The 20092-nt window shown below is 32.3% G+C and overlaps 2 protein-coding genes across 2 annotated transcripts; both read left to right on the top strand.

Annotated features, from left to right (window-relative positions):
* The first annotated feature begins 4376 nt into the window (after nt 1-4376).
* LOC133332124 (protein kinase 4-like) lies at nt 4377-5248 on the top strand. The gene is made up of 2 exons (XM_061540503.1): nt 4377-5175; nt 5238-5248. Exons 1-2 carry the CDS (start codon nt 4377-4379, stop codon nt 5246-5248), a joined length of 810 nt encoding a protein of 269 aa, XP_061396487.1.
* Nucleotides 5249-5363: 115 nt separating this feature from the next.
* On the top strand, nt 5364-6479 carry LOC133332125 (uncharacterized). The gene is made up of 2 exons (XM_061540504.1): nt 5364-6289; nt 6326-6479. The coding sequence occupies exons 1-2, from the start codon at nt 5394-5396 to the stop codon at nt 6477-6479; spliced, it is 1050 nt and encodes a 349-aa protein (XP_061396488.1). The 5' UTR covers nt 5364-5393.
* Nucleotides 6480-20092: the final 13613 nt, after the last annotated feature.

The following is a 20092-nucleotide window of genomic DNA, read 5'->3' as shown; positions in this document are numbered from 1 at the left end:
ATTGTCGGAACAATTCATCTGTCTGTCTATTCAGTTTTTTTTAAATCGCAAATTACATGTTGCTGATCCGCAGCGATTGTATGCTTGCTGTACGCGTACATCTCTCCCGGTGACGCTGATCGATAATCGGCCGGCAGCTATTGAAACCTTATCGTTCGCCGATACGTCCAACGTCAGCAGCATCCCCAGATCAACTCAAATTGAAAATGAAAGCCAACAAATTTTTCCCACTGAGCCGAATAATTTTTGTTGTTGTTTTTGTGTGTGTGTTCTTTTTTTTCTTTGTGACAGATCATCATCGGTATTGTTCGTTCGACCGGCTGTCTGTCTGTCCTGTCCGTACGTCCACCACTTGACGTCATTTTTGTTCGTTTAAAATGTGACTAATAAAAAAAATGAAATTGTTCCAACTAAATTGAATTAGTCTTAATAGAAACGTATAGAAATACATACGTATGGACAGACATACATATGTACGTACATACAGACAATGACAATTGTGACGCTCGTGAGGAGGGTACATAGACAGACATGCTGACGCGTAATGGAGATCGATTTTCATCATTTCTTTCAAAGAAAAAAAAATAAAATAAAAAAATAGAAGTAGTTGGAATCCTAAAAAAAATTATTAAAAAAATGTCCTCAAAATTCCGAAATTTTGGAGGCAACCCTATATGGGGTCTAAACTAAAAAGTCGACCAATTTTGATAATTTTTGGTAGGAAGGTTAAGTACCCCATGATAACTCAAAATACCAAATTTCAGTAAATTTGCTTAAGAAACCTGTCCAAGCTCCCCAAAATATCGAGATTTGAGAGTTACCCTTATATGGGAGCTACCCTTAAAAGTCGACCAATTTTCATAATTTTTGGTAGGCAGATTTTATAACTCCTGAGAACCCAAAATACCTTATTACAGGCAATTTGGTCAAAAAACCTGCTCAAGCTCCCCTAAAATACTAACATATTGGGGTATCCTTATATGAGGCCTAATCTAAAAAGTCGACCAATTTGGATAATTTTTGGTAGGAATATTTTACAACGCCTGAGAACCCAAAATACCAAATTACAGCCAATTCCAATGAAACAACTGATCAAGCTCCCCAAAATAACGAAATTTTAGAGGTAACCTTATATGGGAGCTACCCTAAAAAGTCGACCAATTTTAATAATTTTTGGTGGGAAGATTTTACAACCCCTGAGAACCCAAAATACCAAATTACAACCAATTCTGTTGAAAAATCTGCTCAAGCTCCTCAAAATAACGAAATTTGAAAGGTTCTGTTATGTAGGGTCTAATCTAAAAAGTCGACCAATTTTGATAATTTTTGGTAGGAAGATTTGGCAACCTCTGCGAACCCAAAATACCAAATTACAGCTAATTCCGATGAAAAAACTTCCCAAAATGCCTAATTTTTGGAATTCCGTTGTATAGGGTCTAACCCCAAAAGTCGACCAATTTTGATAATTTTTGGTAGTAAGATGTTATAACCCCTGAGAACCCAAAATACCAATTTACAGCCAATTCCGATGAAAAAAACTGCTCAAGCTCCCCAAAATAACGAAATTTGAGTGGTACCCTCATATGGTAGCTACCCTAAAAAGTCGATCAATCTTAATCATTTTTGGTAGGAATATTTTACAACCCCTGAGAACCCAAAATACCAATTTACAGCCAATTCCGTTGAAAGCCTTGCTCAAGCTCCTCAAAATTCGAAATTTTAGAGGACCTCTGATATGGAGTCTAAACTATAAATTTGACCAATATTGATAATTTTTGGTAGGAAGATTTGACAACCTCTGCGAACCCAAAATACCAATTTACAGCCAATTCCGATGAAAAACCATTTCAAGCTCCCCAAAATAACGAAATTTGGGAGTTACCCTAAAAAGTCGATCAATTTTAATCATTTTTGGTAGGAAGATTTGTGACCTCATAAGAACCCAAAATACCAAATTATAGCCAATTCGATTGAAAAAATCTGCCCAAGCTCCCTTAAATAACGAAATTTGAGGGGTTCTTTTATATGGGGGCCTCCCTAAAACGTCAACCAAAATTGATGATTTTTTGTGGGATGATTACCTACCCTATGAGAACCTTAAATACCAAATTACAGTCAATTCGCTTGACAAAACCTACTCAAGCTACCCAAATGTGGGAGGTTCTGTTATATGGGAGCTACCCTAAAAAGTCGAACAATTTCGATAATTTTTGGTAGGAAGATTTGTGACCCAATGAGGACCCAAAATACCAAATTACAGCCAATTCGATTGAAAAACCTGCCCAAGCTCCCTAAAATAACGAAATTTGAGGGGTTCTTTTATATGGGGGCCTCCCTAAAACGTCAACCAAAATTGATGATTTTTTGTGGGATGATTAACTACCCTATGAGAACCTTAAATACCAAATTACAGCCAATTCGGTTGAAAAGCTGTGCTCAAGCTCCCCAAAATACCGAAATTTGGGAGGTCCAGTTATATGGAGGCTACCTCAAAAAGTTGACCAATGCTCACAATTTTTGGTTGAAAGATCTAATGATCTAATGAGAATCCAAAATATCAAATTACAGCTAATTCCGATGAAAACCCTGCTCAAGCTCCTCAAAATACCGAAATTTGGGTGTCCTGTTATATAGGGGCCTCCCTAAAAATTGGCAAATTTGGATAATTTTTCGTAGGAAGGTTTAATACCTCATGATAACCCAATTTCGATGAAAACCCTGCTCAAGCTCCTCAAAATAATGATATTTTAGAGGTTCTGTTATATGGGAGCTACCCTAAAATTTCGACCAAAATTGATGATTTTTTGTAGGATGATTAACTACCTTATGAGAACTCATTATACCAAATTACAGCTAATTCCGATGAAAACCCAGCTCAAGCTCCCTAAAATACCGAAATCATTAAATGGGGACTAACCCTTAAAATGGACCAATATTGTTCATTTTTGGTAGAATGATTAACTACACTATGAGTACCCATAATAACAAATTACAGGCAATTCGAATGAAAAAAACTTCCCAAAATACCTCATTTTTGGGATTCCGTTATATGGGAGGTAACAGAAAAAGTCGACCAATATTGATAATTTTTGGTAGGAAGTTTAACTATCCATAGAGAACCCAAATTACCTAATATCAGTCAATTCGCATGAAAAACCTGCCCAAACTAAGCAAATTTTTGAAGTTTGGGAGGTTCTGTTATATGGGGTCTAAACTAAAGAGTCGTCCATTTTTTGGTAGTAAGATGTGTGCCCAATGAGAACCCCAAATACCAAATTACAACAGGTTTCGATAAAAAACCTGCTCAAAATATTGAAATTTGAGAGGTCGTGTTATATAGGGCTACCCTACCCTAATGGACCCATATAGATAATTTTTAGTAGGAAGATTTGCAACCCAATAAGAACTTAAAATACCGATTTGCAGCCAATTCGGCTGCAATATGTTACCAAAATACGAAATTTTTGACGTTCCGTAATATGGAGGCTAACCTAAAATACGAACCGATTTCGATACTTTTTGGTGGGAGAATTTGCGACCCAATGAAAATCCAAAATACGACATTACAGGCAATTAGGCTAAAAACCTGCTCGAACTCCCTACAATATCGAAACTGGCGATGTAAAAGCCTCGATTTTTTTAAATAGTTTTCTAAAGCCTACTTTTAGGTAAAAAAAAATCATTTTTCTAAAGCATACCCTTAAGAGCGGATTTTTAATAATAATTTGTTAAAGCCTACCCTTAGGCGTGGATTTCAAAACAAAAATTATTTTTCAGAGCTTATTTATAGGCGTGAATTTTTGAAAAATATTTTTCAGAGCTTCTTTGTATCCGCGGATTTTTATTTTTTTTTCGATTCGATTTTTCCGATACTCCTGAATTTTGTTATTAAATATTTTTTCAAGCCTAAAACCTACCCTTAGGATTTTTTTAAAGAATATTTTTAGTACCCTAATATGTCCTGGATTTTTAAAAAAAAATTGTTTTTTCTCCCAATATAGTCCTTTTTGTTTAATTGGTGGTTCGAACAATCCAGATTGATCCCTTACAACCCTGATCATGTCACAACACTATACGAACAATAACAAAGCCTAGACCAAAAAAACAAATGAACTAAACCACCAACAACAAATTTACAACAATAACAACAACACAAAAATCAACAATTATCGAGAAGAACAACACTTCAATAAAAAAAGAAACCATACAACCAACCATTCTTCAACCCATCCAACCCATCTGTACAATAATAATAAATAGCAAACCAAACAGAAAAAATCATGTTGTAATCTTATCAAAACAATAACAACAACAACACCAAAAAACAACGAGAACAACACACCACAGCAACAAATATGATAAACGACGTAAGCAAAATGTCAGCAGCGGCTGTAGTTGCTGTGGCTGCGATCAACGACACGACACAGCAAGCACAACGGGGAAATTGTCAAAGAGAGCAACAACAACGACGGTTGGAGCAAGAACAAGAGAGTCAACAACAAAGAGGTGAGATTGATGGTAGTAGTAGTAGTCGTTGTGTTGATGTGTTTTCCAACGACACAACCCACGCCAACAACGATGACAACAATAAATGTAAACAACATTCGTTTGTTAGCCACGAACTGTTATGCTCTTCTCGTCGTCGGCTGGAGAGTCTCTCCACTGAAGAGAGTATCGTTTGTATGATAAATAAATCAACAAGTGGTGGTGGTGGTCGGGCGTCAGAGCAGCCCAACAACAACAACATTGTGAGGGAGCACAATATCGTTGAGGGAGAAGAACAAACGACGACGTTAACGGTAAAACCCTCGTCGCTGTTGTTGTTGTTGCCTGCATCATCATCGTCGCCGTCGTCTGAGGTATTACAAAATCAAAGGCATAAAAACATAACAAACGTAGCGGCCAAAGCCAGTTATCATAGAACTGTGGAAAAGGACAGATCGCAGCTAGAAATATATTGCAAAGCTCACCAATGTGAACTACTGGTAGAAGAATCGTCAAAGCTTTCTCAGGCCAGAATTCATCAAGAACAAGACAAAGACAAACAACAGCAACAAGTGGATATAAATTTTACGCGAATACCAAGTTTGGCAGAACGTAAAGCCTTGCTGAAACAGGAATTTTTTAAAGATTTCTCACAATTGGATACAAAACCAACAGCCGCAGCAACATCAGGTCTCAGCAAACGTCTATTGAAAAAACAACACAATTTAAAATTGAAAATACCCCAAGCAAAGGAGGAGAATAAACCTGCGGAAAAATCTCTGGTGGAATTAAGAAAATTGGATTTACAAAATAATCAAAAATTAAAAAACCTTGCCCCGCTTCCCGAATTGAAAAACCCCAAAACTTGCAACTTCCCAAGTGTCAAAGCATTAGCCAAACGTTTCGATATGATTGTGCCGCAAACAAAAATCACCTCTGATATGGATATGGTCTCTTTGAAACCGGAAACCATGGATCAACGTAGCTCACCCCTCTCCGATGAAGGTTGTAATTTGGGCCACAGCCCCTATAGCTCGGATGATGACAATGATTCCATACGTACCACACAAACCGCCATTGAACGTCTGCCCACCAACTCTAAACGTAAAGACAAAGTGGCCCGTTCGGCCAGCAGTGATTCGGCATTGGGTTTGGAGGTCGATGAATCCCTTATGGATACTTCCGAGGTGGCGGTTCCCCCTCCACCAGGACAACAACAAAAACGTCGCATGACTCTAACCGTTACAGACTTACCTCTACGGCCAGCTCTACTACCCTTGGCGGAGCCGACCACCCTACCGGACTCCCCACCCGTTGATATGCTCTCCAATTTTAGTCTCTCCCAGACACAAGTACCTACCAAAGTTTTACTCGAGGAACGTGTTGTGGAAATACCCGAAGATCCCCGTTCCGGTGGCAGTTCGCGCCGTGAGTCGTCCCAGTCCTGCATTTCCGATTTCCCACCCGGTGAAATGCAAGGTGTGCGTTTTGTACGCACCCCATCTGTCGTGGTTTCCGACTATTCCGATGATATTATGTGTGGCATTACCCTGGAGGAAATCGAATATTTTCGTGCCCAACGTATGCGACGTCGCTCCTCATTGGATACCGCCGGCACCGAAAAAGATGCGCTCGACAATAACTCCGATGTAAGTGCCGCCTCATCGTGCAGCAATCTCTACTATTGTGGTTCCACGATATCCGCCTTGGACGGAGCCGAGTGTCTGGTGAATGGTATGCGTTTGCAGCTGGAGCGTAAATCCTCTGATTGTTCCAGCTGTTCGTTGGGCAGTGGCGATGAGGAGTTAACACCCACCACCATCACAGCGGGCACCACCAGTCTCACCATACCTGAACAACCCGAAGACTGTCAAGATTTATCGGATATGTTGGCCAATCAACATCTGTCCGGTAAACGACCGAAAAAGGTAGGTGCCACCACCACAGCGGGGGGATTTTTAGCCGTAGAGAATAATACAAATAATATACCCTGATTTTATATTTCCGAAATTAAAACAACACAAAAGGGCTAAGGGTTTTAATTTTTTCAAAACCCAAACTAGTCATGATTTAGTATATAGAAAAAAAAATACAACAACAACATAATCTCACAATCTATTTGTCATATAACATAAATTTTAGTTTGTAAGGCTTTTTTGTTTGTATTTATATATATTTATATATAAATAATTATATACATACATATACGTGAATATGTTTTTTAAGGCGTTTATATATATATTTTGTAAATATTTAATTAGTTTTAAAATTTATAAAAAAAATCACAACAACAACAAAAGTATTATAATAACTAAAAACAAATATTTTATAATTTTTAGATTTGTATATATAAAAAATAAAAAAACAAAAACAAAAATCAACAACAACAACAAAAATAAACAAACATTAAACAAACTCGTGTTTTATGAAATCAATTCATTTTTTTTTTGCAATTTTTATTAAAAGCAGAATGGTGGTGGGAAAGGGAGGGAGAGAGTAGTTTTTTTTATTTTTTTTTAATTCAATTCCAATTTTTAATTACTAAAAATTTTAATTTTTTTGGAAAACCTTTAATTTAAAAATACAAATAATAAAAAAAAATATTTTTTTAATATTGAGATTTTTTAAATTTTTTCATGAATATTAAAAATGTACAATCCAAAAAAACTTAAATTTTTAAAAACTTTAAATTTTTTTAATATTTCAAAAAATACTTTTGGTAAAATTCAATTTTTTTATCTTCATTTTCATTTCATTTTTTTTAAATGAAAATTATTAAAAAATTTTCAAAATCAATTGTCATTAATTACTAAAAAAATAAAAAAAATATTTCAAAATTTAATCTTTATAGCTTCTCAATCTTCTTCAAATCCATGTTTAGGAATTTTCATGGCTGTAGTTTCGATTATAGAAAAAAATCGTTCAAAATCCCTTTAAATTTTGAAGAACTTCGATATTTAGTATTTTTGATTGTATATGGCGTATAAGTGCTGCCGCTACTCATACGTCCGGGTGTACTCGTTTAATAATTTGCTTTAATATTATTCATACGTTCTGGAGATTCTGAAGTGATGAAAGATTTAAGAATAATATTAAAAAAAGGCCAGGGTCTTAATAGTTCTTTATAGAGGTCTAAACATGCATTAGCAAATTCTTTTAAATAACTGAAAGGTCTTTAGAATAATATGTCATAGGTTGTAGTTCCCATAGGCTTTTAGAAAAAAAATTTTAAAAATTCATTCTGATTATGAAAACTATTTTTTTAATAAATTTTTTTAATAATACCAATTTCCATTTTCCAAAAAAATCAATTCAAAATATTTTGAAATCCCCTTCCTTTGTCATGAAAATCGATATTTAGTATTTTTATTACATACGGCGTATAAGTGCTGTCATGATGCATACGCCCTAATGGACTCAATCACTACTTAAATTAATATATATTATACGCACTGGATTACTGCTGGGCTCCTAGTCATATCAAAAGTTTCACAGAGGAAATAGAATTAAAAAATTTCAAAAAAAAAACACTCTTCCAAAAAAATATTTTTTATTTGAATAATTCCAGGTTCCTCCCAAAAATCCATTAAAGATATTTTGAAATTCCCGTCTACTGCTGGACTCCTAGTGGTCTCAAAGGTCTCTGAAAGGAAATATAATAAAAAAAATAAAATTTCGATATAATTCTCAGAGTCTTTTAAGGAAGTATAAAAATCCTAAATTTAAACTTTCTCCTTCAGAAAAAATATATATTTTTTTACAAATATCAAGTTTTACCCTCTCAAAAATCTATTAACATTTTCTTGAAATCCCCTTTCCTTTTGAAGAAATTCGATATTTAGTATTTTGGTTGCATATGGCGTATAAGTATTGTCATGATGTATATGCCCAAGTGGGCACCTTCAATAATTACATTAATATAAATCAAACGCATTGGAGTACTGCTACACTCTCAGTGACCTCAAAAGTTTCTTAGGAAATATTTACCAAAGCCTCAAAGTCTTCTAAAAAAAATTAAAAAAATATTCTCCTAGGTTACAAAGAACTCTAGAAAGTATTTATAAACAATTCATAATTTTAGGTCTTAATTTTTTTAAATTCCACTATTTTATTAAAGAAAGAATTGAAGAAATACGCATCTAAGCCTTAAATTATTCAAAAACATATTTTTATGGAATCTTCTCTGGTAGCTCCTCAGGATATATTTTTAAAAAATCCACTTTACATGATTTCAACGTCCTCATGAAAATATTTTTAAAAACTTTAAGCTTCTAGTTCTAAAACTTCTTCAGTGAATAATAAATGGAAGAAAAACAATTTGACACGTTCGAAATATTTTTTTCCTCCCAAAAATCCCTTAAAAATAGTTTAAAATCCCTTTTCCTTTTCAAGAAATTCCATATTTAGTATTTTGGTTACATACGACGTATAAGTATTGTCATGACGCATACGCCCAAGTTGACTTCTTCAAAAATGTTTTAATACGCACTGGAGTACTGCCGGATTCCCAGTGGTCTGAAAAATCACATATATATGTCTAAGAATTTCATAAGGAAGTATTAGAAAAATCTATTTTTTTTGGAAAATGCCAAGTTCTACCCTCCCAAGAATTCATTAAAATTTTCTTGAAATCCAATTTCCTTTTCAAGAAATCCTATATTTAGTATTTTGGCTATATACGACGTATAGGTATTGTCATGACTCATGCGCTCAAATGGACACATTAAATAATTACATTAATATAAATCATACGCACTTGAGTACTGGTGGACTCCCAGTGGTCTCAATAGTCGCTTAGGAAATAAAATTAGAAAAAAAAACAGAAATCTTAAATCATCCATTTAGGTCTAAGAATTCCTTGTGGAAGTATTAAAACCTCTTTTCTTCTGAAAAAAAAAAATATTTTTATTTTGAAAAATACCCAGTTCTACCCTCCCAAAAATTCGAAAAAAATATTTTGAAATGTCCTTTCCCTAAAACAAATTAGAATAAATAAATTAGGATAAATTCGATTTATAGTATTTTGATTTCATAGGGCGTATAAGTATTGTCACGACTCATACGCCCAAGTGGACACATTCAATAATTACATTAATATAAATCATACGCACTGAGGGACTGCTAGTATCCAGCACTAGTAGTCCACTTCTTTCTTAGGAAAATAAAACATCGCGTCCGAAAGAAATGTGTTTTTTTTTTTAATACCAAGTTCTAACCTTCCAATAATCCATTAAATATAAATAGAATTAGAAAATGCCCTTAGGGTCACTTAAGGAAGTATAAAAAATCCTAAATTTAAACTTTTCCCTTCCGGAAGAAAATATATATATATTTTTTTAAATATCAAGTTTTTCCCTCACGAAAATCCTTTATTTTTTTTTTTTGAAATTCCCTTTCTATTTTGTAGAAAATCGATATTTAATGTTATGGTTACCTAGACGTATAAGTATTGTCACGACTCATACGCCCAAGTGGACACATTTAATATTTACATTAATATAAATCATACGCATTGGAGTACCCAGTACTAAACTCTTAGTGGCCTCAGAAGTCCTTTAGGAAATAAAATTAGGCCACAAAATCCTCTAGAAAATATTAAAGGAAATCTCGAGACCACAAAGACCTCTAGGAAATATTGAAAATGAAATTCATGCTTTTATGTCTCAAAATTTTGTTAGGAATCTTTTTAGAAAATTCCACACTCCTGGGTTTGAATTTGTTTATAAAAATTTTCTTCCTTTAGGTCTCACAAATTTTTAGGAAATATTTTAGAAAATTCCACACTCCTAGGTTTGAAATTTTTCTTTAAAATATTTTTTTCAGGTTTCAATATATTATACGCACTCGATTACTGCTGGACTCCTAGTCATATCAAAAGTTTCACAGAGGAAATAGAATTAAAAAATTTCCAAAAAAAAAAAAAAACACTCTTCCGAAAAAATATTTTTTATTTGAATAATTCCAGGTTCCTCCCATTAAAGATATTTTGAAATTCCCGTGTACTGCTGGACTCCTATAATAAAAAAAAATAAAATCACGATATAATTCTCAGAGTACTTTAAGGAAGCATAAACAATCCTAAATTTAAAATTTCCCCTTCCAAAAAAATATACATTTTTTAAAAATATCAAGTTTTACATTCCCAAAAAGCCATTTAATTTTTTTTTGAAATCCCCTTTCCTTTTCTAGAAAATCGATATTTAATATTTTGCTTACATACGACGTATAATTATTGACACGACTCATACGCCCAGATGGACATATGTAATAATTTCATTAATATAAATCATACGCACTGGAGTACTGCTGAACTTCTAGTGATCTCAGAAGTCTTTTAGAAAATATTTTAGAAAAATCAAAGCCTCAAAGTCCTCTACACAAAAATTAAAAAAAAAAATTAGGTTACAAAGAACTCTAGCAAGCTTATACAAACAATTCATAATTTTAGGTCTTATTTTTTTTAAATTCCAATCTTTCAGTAAGGAACGAATTGAAAAAATACGCATCTAAACCTAAAATTATTCTAAAAAATATTGTTATGGAATCTTCTCTAGTAGCTCCTCAGAATATATTTAAAAAAATCCACACTACTAGGTTTCAATGGCCGCATGAAAATATTTTTCAAATCTTCAAGCTTCTAGTTCTAAAACTTCTTCAGTGAATAATAAAAGGAAGAAAAACAATTTGACACGTTCGAAATATTCTTTTCCTCCCAAAAATCCCTTAAAAATAGTTTAAAATCCCTTTTCCTTTTCAAGAAATTCCATATTTAGCATTATGGTTACATACGACGTATAAGTATTGTCATGACGCATACGCCCAAGTTGACTTCTTCAAAAATGTTTTAATATACATCATACGCACTGGAGTACTGGCGGATTCCCAGTGGTCTGAAAAATCACATATATATGTCTAAGAATTTCATAAGGAAGTATTAGAAAAATCTATTTTTTTTTTGGAAAATACCAAGTTCTACCCTCCCAAGAATCCATTAAAATTTTCTTGAAATCCCCTTTCCTTTTCAATAAATCCTATATTTAGTATTTTGGCTATATACGACGTATAAGTATTGTCATGACTCATACGCCCAAATGGACACATTAAATAATTACATTAATATAAATCATACGCACTTGAGTACTGGTGGACTCCCAGTGGTCTCAATAGTCGCTTAGGAAATAAAATTAGACAAAAAAAAAACAGAAATCTGAAATCATCCATTTAGGTCTAAGAATTCCTTGTGGAAGTATTAAAACCTCTTTTCTTCTGAAAAAAAAATATTTTTATTTTGAAAAATACCCAGTTCTACCCTCCCAAAAATTCGTAAAAAAATATTTTGAAATGTCCTTTCCCTAAAACAAATTAGAATAAATAAATTAGGATAAATTCGATTTATAGTATTTTGATTTCATAGGGCGTATAAGTATTGTCACGACTCATACGCCCAAGTGGACACATTCAATAATTACATTAATATAAATCATACGCACTGGAGGACTGCTAGTGTCCAGCACTAGTAGTCCAGTTCTTTCTTAGGAAAATAAAACATCGCGTCCGAAAGAAATGTTTTTTTTTTGTTAATACCAAGTTCTAACCTTCCAATAATCCATTAAATATAAATAGAATTAGAAAATGCCCTTAGGGTCACTTAAGGAAGTATAAAAAATCCTAAATTTAAACTTTTCCCTTCCGGAAGAAAATATATATATTTTTGTAAATGTTAAGTTTTTCCCTCACGAAAATCCTTTAATTTTTTTTTTGAAATTCCCTTTCCTTTTTGTAGAAAATCGATATTTAATGTTATGGTTACCTAGACGTATAAGTATTGTCACGACTCATACGCCCAAGTGGACACATTTAATATTTACATTAATATAAATCATACGCATTGGAGTACCCAGTACTAAACTCTTAGTGGCCTCAGAAGTCCTTTAGGAAATAAAATTAGGCCACAAAATCCTCTAGAAAATATTAAAGGAAATCTCGAGACCACAAAGACCTCTAGGAAATATTGAAAAATGAAATTCATACTTTTAGGTCTCAAAATTGTTGAGGAAATATTTTAGAAAAGTCCACACTCCTAGGTTTGATTTTTTTATAAAATTTTTTTTCTTTTAGGTCTTACAATTCTTGAGGAGATATATTTAAAAATTTCACACTCCTAGGTTTTAAATTTTTTTTATAATTTTTTTTTTCTTAAAATCCAGGTTTAATTTTTTTTCAAAATTATTTTTTTTTCTAGAAATTTTTTTCACTTCTCCCCAAAGAAAATTATTTTGATTTTGTAACAACAACAAAAAATCTGAAATCTGAATTTCGTATGGCGTCTCTGTTATATTAGTTGGCTTTTCGTTGATGTTGTTGTTGTTTTTTATTATTTTTTATATCACTCCCTCCCCCGAAAATTATCTTATCGGAATGAAAAATAAAAAAATGAAACGAAAACAATAACAATATTGTTGCTCTGATATTTTCAGAACGTTACTTATTTTCACTTCTTTGCTTTGTTGTTGTTGGTGTTGATGGCATTTTGTTGTTGTTGTCTGTTAACCTTAATTAACTTTTGTGTTGGGGCAAATGTTGTTGGGTGTTGCTGTTGTTGTTGTTGTATTTTTATCTTTTTATTATTATAACAGCAGAAAAATTTATCTGAATTACTTTATGAAAATTGGAACAGACGGACGGACAGACAGTCAGACTGGCAGCAGGTAAGGTAGATTGGAAGGACGGCCAGGCAGGCAGACAGACACACAGACAGGTAGATATAAAGTTAAGTGGCGATTGTCGTCTGGGGGAAGAAGTCATCCAGTTCAGAAAAAGAAACTGAAGAAGAGGAGGAGTAAAAGAAACTTGCCTAAATGTTCTGAAGACAAAGAAAAACTTTAAATCGGCAAATAAGGCAAAGTTTTTTCCCCAAAATACAGTGGGTCACAAATAATGTGGCATTTCAGGACAATTAATTTTGACATTAAGAACATTTCAGATTAAAAATGTTACGTTAAGAATTTTATAGAAAACTTTTTATGGGAAATTCAGGAGAGATTTTTCGAAAAAAAAAAAATATTTTCAGTACCCCTTATAGCCAGTCCGGACTGTGTATATATCCAGTGGTAGTTAAGGTTTGGTAGATGTTTATTTGCTGAAAGTTTTTTTGGGAAGTTCTCTAGAGATTTAAAAAAAAAAAATAAAAAAATCCATTACCCCTTATAACCAGTTCTGACTGTTGTATATATCCAGTGGTAGTTAAGGTTCGGCAGTTGTTTATATATGAAATTTTTTTTTAGTTTTTTGTTATGTTTATAAATAATTTTGTGTTTTTATAATACCCTCAGAATTTATGCTTAAAATTTAGGACAGAGATTGGACTGAAAGCAGGCACACTCGTGTTTTTATCGAAGTCGTAAATTTTTATAAAAATAATTATATCAATAAAATCTTTCTTTGGTCATATAAAAAAAGGGAGAGAGATAAATTTTGTATGATGAAATTTAAGCCAGACAAAATTATGCGGAAATATAAATCAAATACGAGAGGCTACAAAAAGGTCTGAAAATTAAATCTGAAAGCCTTTCATCAAATGAAAGTCCTCTAGAAATATTTCTACAAAAAATCTCTCTTTTAGGTCTGAAAGTCCTCTGGAAAATATTACAAAAGACCACAATTCTAAGTCTCAAATTCCTTTAGAAAACCTGTTAAAAAGTCCATAATCAAAAAGTCCTTTAGAAAATATTACAAAAAAGTCCACACCTCTAAGTCTCAAACCTCGCTTCTAAATCTCAAAGTCCTCTGGAAAATATTAAAAAAATCCATACTTCTAGGTCTAAAGGTGCTATAGAAAATCTGTTAAAAATGTCCATAATTCTAGGCCTAAAAGTCCTCTATAAAATATCACAAAAAAGTCCATAATTCTAGGCCTTAAAGTCCTCTAGAAAATCTGTTAAAAGAGTCCATACTTCTAGACCCAAAAATCCTCTTGAAAATCTGTTAAAAAAATCATCATTTAATTAATTAGAATTTTTTTAAACAATTACCTCTAGAAAATATTTAAAAAAAAAACGTCCACACTTCTAAGTCTCAAAGTCCTCTAGGAAATAATACAAAAAAGTCCATACTCCTAGGCCAAAAAGTCCTTTCGAAAATATGTTAAAAAATCATTATTTGGTTCATTGGATTTTTTTTAACAAATACTATGTTCCGCCTGCAAATCTCCATTAAATTTTTGTTGAAACCCGCCTTGGATTTTCCAAAAAAATCGATATTTTTATTTTGGTTTCATATGGCGTATAACTATCGTCACGACTCATACGCCCATATGGACATATTCAATAATTTCATTAATATTATTCATACGCTCTGGAGTACTGCTGAACTCCTAGTGGTCTCAAAAGCCCCTAAGAAAATATTTATGAAAAATCAAAGCCTCAATGACCTGTACAAATACTACAAAAAAATATTTTTCCATAATTTATGGTCACAAAAAATTTCTCGTTTATAGGTCTCTAAGTACTAAACAAATACTAGGTCTCCACTTTTTGAAAATCTTCCTAAATACGAAATGAAAGTCCTCTAGAAAATATTTCTACAAAAACCTCGCTACTAGGTCTCAAAGTCCTCTGGAAAATATTTTAAAAAAGTCCACACTTCTAAGTCTCAAAGTTGTCTAGAAAATCAGTTAAAAAGTACATAATTCTAGGCCTTGAAGTCCTCTAGAAAATATTACAAAAAAAATCCATACTTCTAGGTCTAAAAGTCCTCTAGAAAATCTGTTGAAAACATCATAATTTGCAAAACCTGCAAAACCTCTTTAATTTTGTGTTTAAATCGCTTTGATTTTCCAAAAAAAAATCGATATTTTTATTTTGGTTACATACGGCGTATAAGTATTGCCACGACTCATACGCCCAGATGATTTCGTTAATATAAATAATACGCACTGGAGTTCAGCTGAACTCCTGGTGGTCTCAAAAGTCCCTTAGGAAATATTTATGAAAAACCAAAGCTTCAAGGCTACAAAAAAATAAAAAAATATATATTCTTCTAGGCCACAAAGACCTCTAGCAGAGATCATACCTTCAAAACTAAAGTTCTTTGTTTTTGCAAATCCCTTTTCATTCCGAGGCGTATAAGTATTGTCACGACTCATACGACCAAGAGAACACCTTCAAAAAATTTGTTAATAGAAATCATACGCACGGAGTACGGCTGAACTCCTGGTGGTCTCAAAAGTCCCTTAAAATTTTTTTATAAAAATCAAAGGCTCAAAGACTTATAAAAAAATAGAAAAAATTCTATTCTTCTAGATCACAAAGACATCTCGCAGAGATCCATATTTTTAGCTCCATCGAAATATTTTTCCTGAAAAAATCAAGTCCTACCTACAAAACCCTATTAAATGTCATTGAAATCTCTTTTGCTTTGCATGAAATTCGATTTTTATTATTTTTTTGTTACATACGGCGTATAAGTATTGTCACAACTCATACGCCCAGATGGTCATATTCAATAATTTTATTAATATAAATCATACGCAGTAAATTCGTTAAAAATTTATTTAAAATCCCCATTTCTTTTCCAGAAATTCAAAATTTAGTATTTTGATTATATATGGCGTATAAGAATTGTCATGACTCATACGCCCACATGGACTCAATCAATAATTTCAATAATATGATATCAAAAGAGGTTATATAGGTTTCAAGTCCTCTACAAAATATTAAAAAAATATGTTTCTAAGTCACAAAGAAAAAAAAAATCCACCCGTTCAGATCTCAAAGTCTCTTAGAAAATAAACTTTTAGGTCATAAAGACCTCTAGAAAATATTTTAAAAAAAATCCAACCATATTTTTTTGGCGATTCTTCTCAATTGGTTTAGGTATTCGAGTTCGGAAATTCTATTAGGATATATTTTATATCCGAAATATTGAGTTGTGTTTCTAGAAATATATTGAAAAAAAATTTAATTTATTTTTAGACCTCTAGAAGTGCTCTAGAAAATCTTCTTTAAAAATTCCACTCTTCTGGTGTCAAAGTCCTTCAGAAAATTGAAGCCCTTCAGAAAATTGAGACCTAGAACCCTCAAAGTCCTCCAGAAAAACCTCCTTTCTAAAATCTCCTTTCGAAATGCTCATTTTGAAATCTACCAGTTGGTATTTTAAAAAAACATCTAATTTCTATTCCTTTTCACTTAAATTCAATACTTTGCCTTCTGGTCCCATATGACGTATACGTATTGTCATGTCTTATACGCTAAGGTGGCCGATATCAGTTTAATTGCTCTAAAATTATTCATATGCACTTTAGAAAATATTCTTAAAAAAAATCCACGCCAGGTAAATTACATAATCTTTGGTAAATATTTTTTGGAGAAATCCACGCCTCAAGATTCTTGAGAAAAAAATTCTTAAAAATCCACTTCTTGTGTTTTGCGGGACCTTCAGAAAATATTTTTAAAATTTCTATGGCTTGTAGGCTGCAGATTCTTTGGATGATATTCGAAACAAATTCAGGAATTGTGGTCTGCAGAAAATATTCTCCAAAAAAATCCGCACCTTGTAGTCTGTAGATTCTTTAGAAAATATTTAAAAAAAAATCGAAGCCTTGTGGGCCTGCAGATGCTTTAGAAAATATTCTTGCGGATTAAAAAAAATATTTTAAAATTTATTTTTTTCGAAAATCCATGACTTTCTTATCAAAAACCTCATTTTAGGATATTGGTGTGAAGGGAAAAAATATTCTCCATAAAATTCCATTATAGGTCACCGAACAAAAGAAATCGATAGGCCCACTATAAACCATAGAAATACCTGCTACAATATTCAATATAATAAAAAAGGAATAAATAGGTCGTAGGTTTTTAAACATTTTTTAAATAATAGCCTATTTCTCACAAAATACTCCGTTCTAGAGGGTCGCTACTAAGAAATAAAATATTCTCCATAGAATTTCACTATAGGTCACCGAACAAAAGAAATCGATAGGCGCACGGTAAACCATAGAAATATCAGCTCTAATATTTGATATAGAATAAAAATTTAATAACTCGTTTTATTTTCAACATTTTTGAGTCGTAGCCTATTTCTCACAAAATACTCTACTTTGGAGGGTTGCTTCAGAGAGAGAAAATATTCTCCATCGAATTTCACTATAAGTCATCGAACAAAAGAAATCGATAGGCCCACTGTAAAGCATAGAAATATCAGCTCCAATATGCTATATAAAATAAAATCCTTAATTGTTTGTTTAGTTTTCAACAATTTTTGAGTCGCAGCTTATTCCACTTTTGAGCTCCAAATTAAATTCTTTTAAAATTCTTTCCCTTTCCTTAAAACCCTTTCTTCTTTGAGAATATTGGTATTTAGGATTTTTGCTAATTTACACCGTATACATATTTTCATAATTCATACGCCCAAGTGGGCATAGTAAATTATTAATTTAATATTAGTCATACGCAATGAGGGTATAGGCCCTTGAAAAATATTCTGTATATGCCCTTGCAATCAAATAATATTTTTAAAAGTCCGAAAAAAATAATATTCACCCTTAAAAATTAAAAAAATCCCATGTATATGTGGCGTATACCTATTGCCAATACTTATACGCCCAGGTGGTCATCTTCAGCAATTCATTTAATATTGTTCATACGCACTGGAGTTCTGCAAATCTGATAAGAGGTAAAGGGGGACCTTTTTCAAGAGGTAGTTTATTAATTTATTTTTTTCTTTCGTAAAACAGAACTTATCGCTCCAATTAATCTTAGAAAAAAAAAACACAATTCCGAAAATTCAGCCGCCCATTTGTAGATCCAATCTTTATGCCTATCTTGCAAATATTTGATTTACAATAATTTTATTTTAATCAAATATTGTTATTTTTTCATTCGTTATCAGACAAACATACAACAAAAATTAACAAAACATGTCACGTGTACCCAGAGAATACTTAGAAATCCATAGCGAACACCCGGTTTCTTTTTAAAAAGTGGTAAATAAACCCCGATGTTTATCAAAATGTCAAGACGAGACATACTTGATGAATTTGTTGGGTTATCATAATGAAATGAAAACAATATCAAATAGATGAAAGTTCATAGAAATTCTATTTATTACTAAAAACATTGTTAAATAAATATTACCGAACATTGAATAGAAGGAATTCCGCAGAGACGAGATATAAACTACTACTTCGTTTTTTGTGAAGCTGTCAGGCAGATGTCTAGGATTTTATCTTTGGGAATTTTACTAGGAATTGTTTTGAAAACCTAATAAAAATGTTGTGTGGACCAAGGTATGGCTGAGAACTTCTATAAACTAAATACTGGGAATTTCAAATTTCATTTAAATACTGGGAAAATTTTCTGAGAAATAATGGGAATTGTTGAGAAATATATTTAATATAAATTTTTTCTATTTAATGCCAATTTCTTCCACAAAACTTCATTTTAGCGGAATGGTGCCAACGGAGAAAATATTCCCCATCGAATTCCACTATAAGTCACCGATGAAAATAATCGCCTAGACCCACTATATATCATGGAAATATCGACTTCCATTTTTTTTTATAAAATGAAAAAAAAATATTTTTGGGTTCTTTTGAATTTGGGTCAATTTCTCACCAAATACTTCATTTTAGAGGTTTGATGGAAATAGAAAAAATATTCCTCATCAAATTCCACTATATGTTGCCGAACAAAAGAAATCGATTGGGGGACTATATATTCCGGTAATATCGCTTCGAATTTGGCTATTTAAAATTTATTATATTTTTAGGTATATTTTATGTTTTCCTTTGAATTTCAGTCAATTTCTTATCCAAAACCTCATTGCAGACGATTGGTCTGAATGGAAAAAATATTCTCCATAAAATTCCACTATAGGTCACCGAACACAAGAAATCGGTAGAACGACTGTAAACTATACAAATATCCGCTACAATATTCGATATAAAATAAAAAATAAATTATTCCTTGGTTTTTCAATATTTTTGAGTCGTAGCCTATTTCTCCAAAAATACTCCGTTTTAGAGGGCCGCTACTAAGAGATAAAATATTCTCCATCGAATTTTACAATAGGTCACCAAACAAAAGAAATCCATAGGCCCACTGTTAACCATAGAAATATCAGCTTCAATATTCGATACAAAATTAAAAAAATAAATTATTCCTTGGTTTTTCAATATTTTTGATTCGTAGCCAATTTCTCCAAAAATACTCCTTTTTAGAGGGCCGCTACTAAGAGATAAAATATTCTCCATCGAATTTCACTATAGGTCACCGAACAAGAGAAATCGATAGGCCCACTGTAAACTATAAACATAGCAGCTCCAATATTCGATATAAAAAGAAAAAAATCAATAAGTCGTAGATATTTAAATATCTTTGAGGCGTAGCCTATTTCTCCCAAAATACTCCGTTATAGAGGATCGCTACTAAGAGATAAAAAATTCTCCATCGAATTTCACTATAGGTCAACGAACAAAAGAAATCGGTAGAACCACTGTAAACCATATAAATATCCGCTCCAATATTAGATATAATAAAAAAGGAAGTCGTAGATTTTTAAACATTTTTGAATAATAGCCTATTTCTCCAAAAATACTCCGTTTTAGAGG

The sequence above is a fragment of the Musca vetustissima genome, unplaced genomic scaffold (genome assembly GCF_032173495.1).
Source record: "Musca vetustissima isolate MV318-11 ecotype Yass unplaced genomic scaffold, APGP_CSIRO_Mvet_v1 utg24094, whole genome shotgun sequence".
In the NCBI taxonomy this organism is placed as follows: domain Eukaryota; kingdom Metazoa; phylum Arthropoda; class Insecta; order Diptera; family Muscidae; genus Musca; species Musca vetustissima.
Note: the sequence above shows the minus strand (reverse complement) of the source record. Positions and strands in the feature narration are given on the sequence as shown.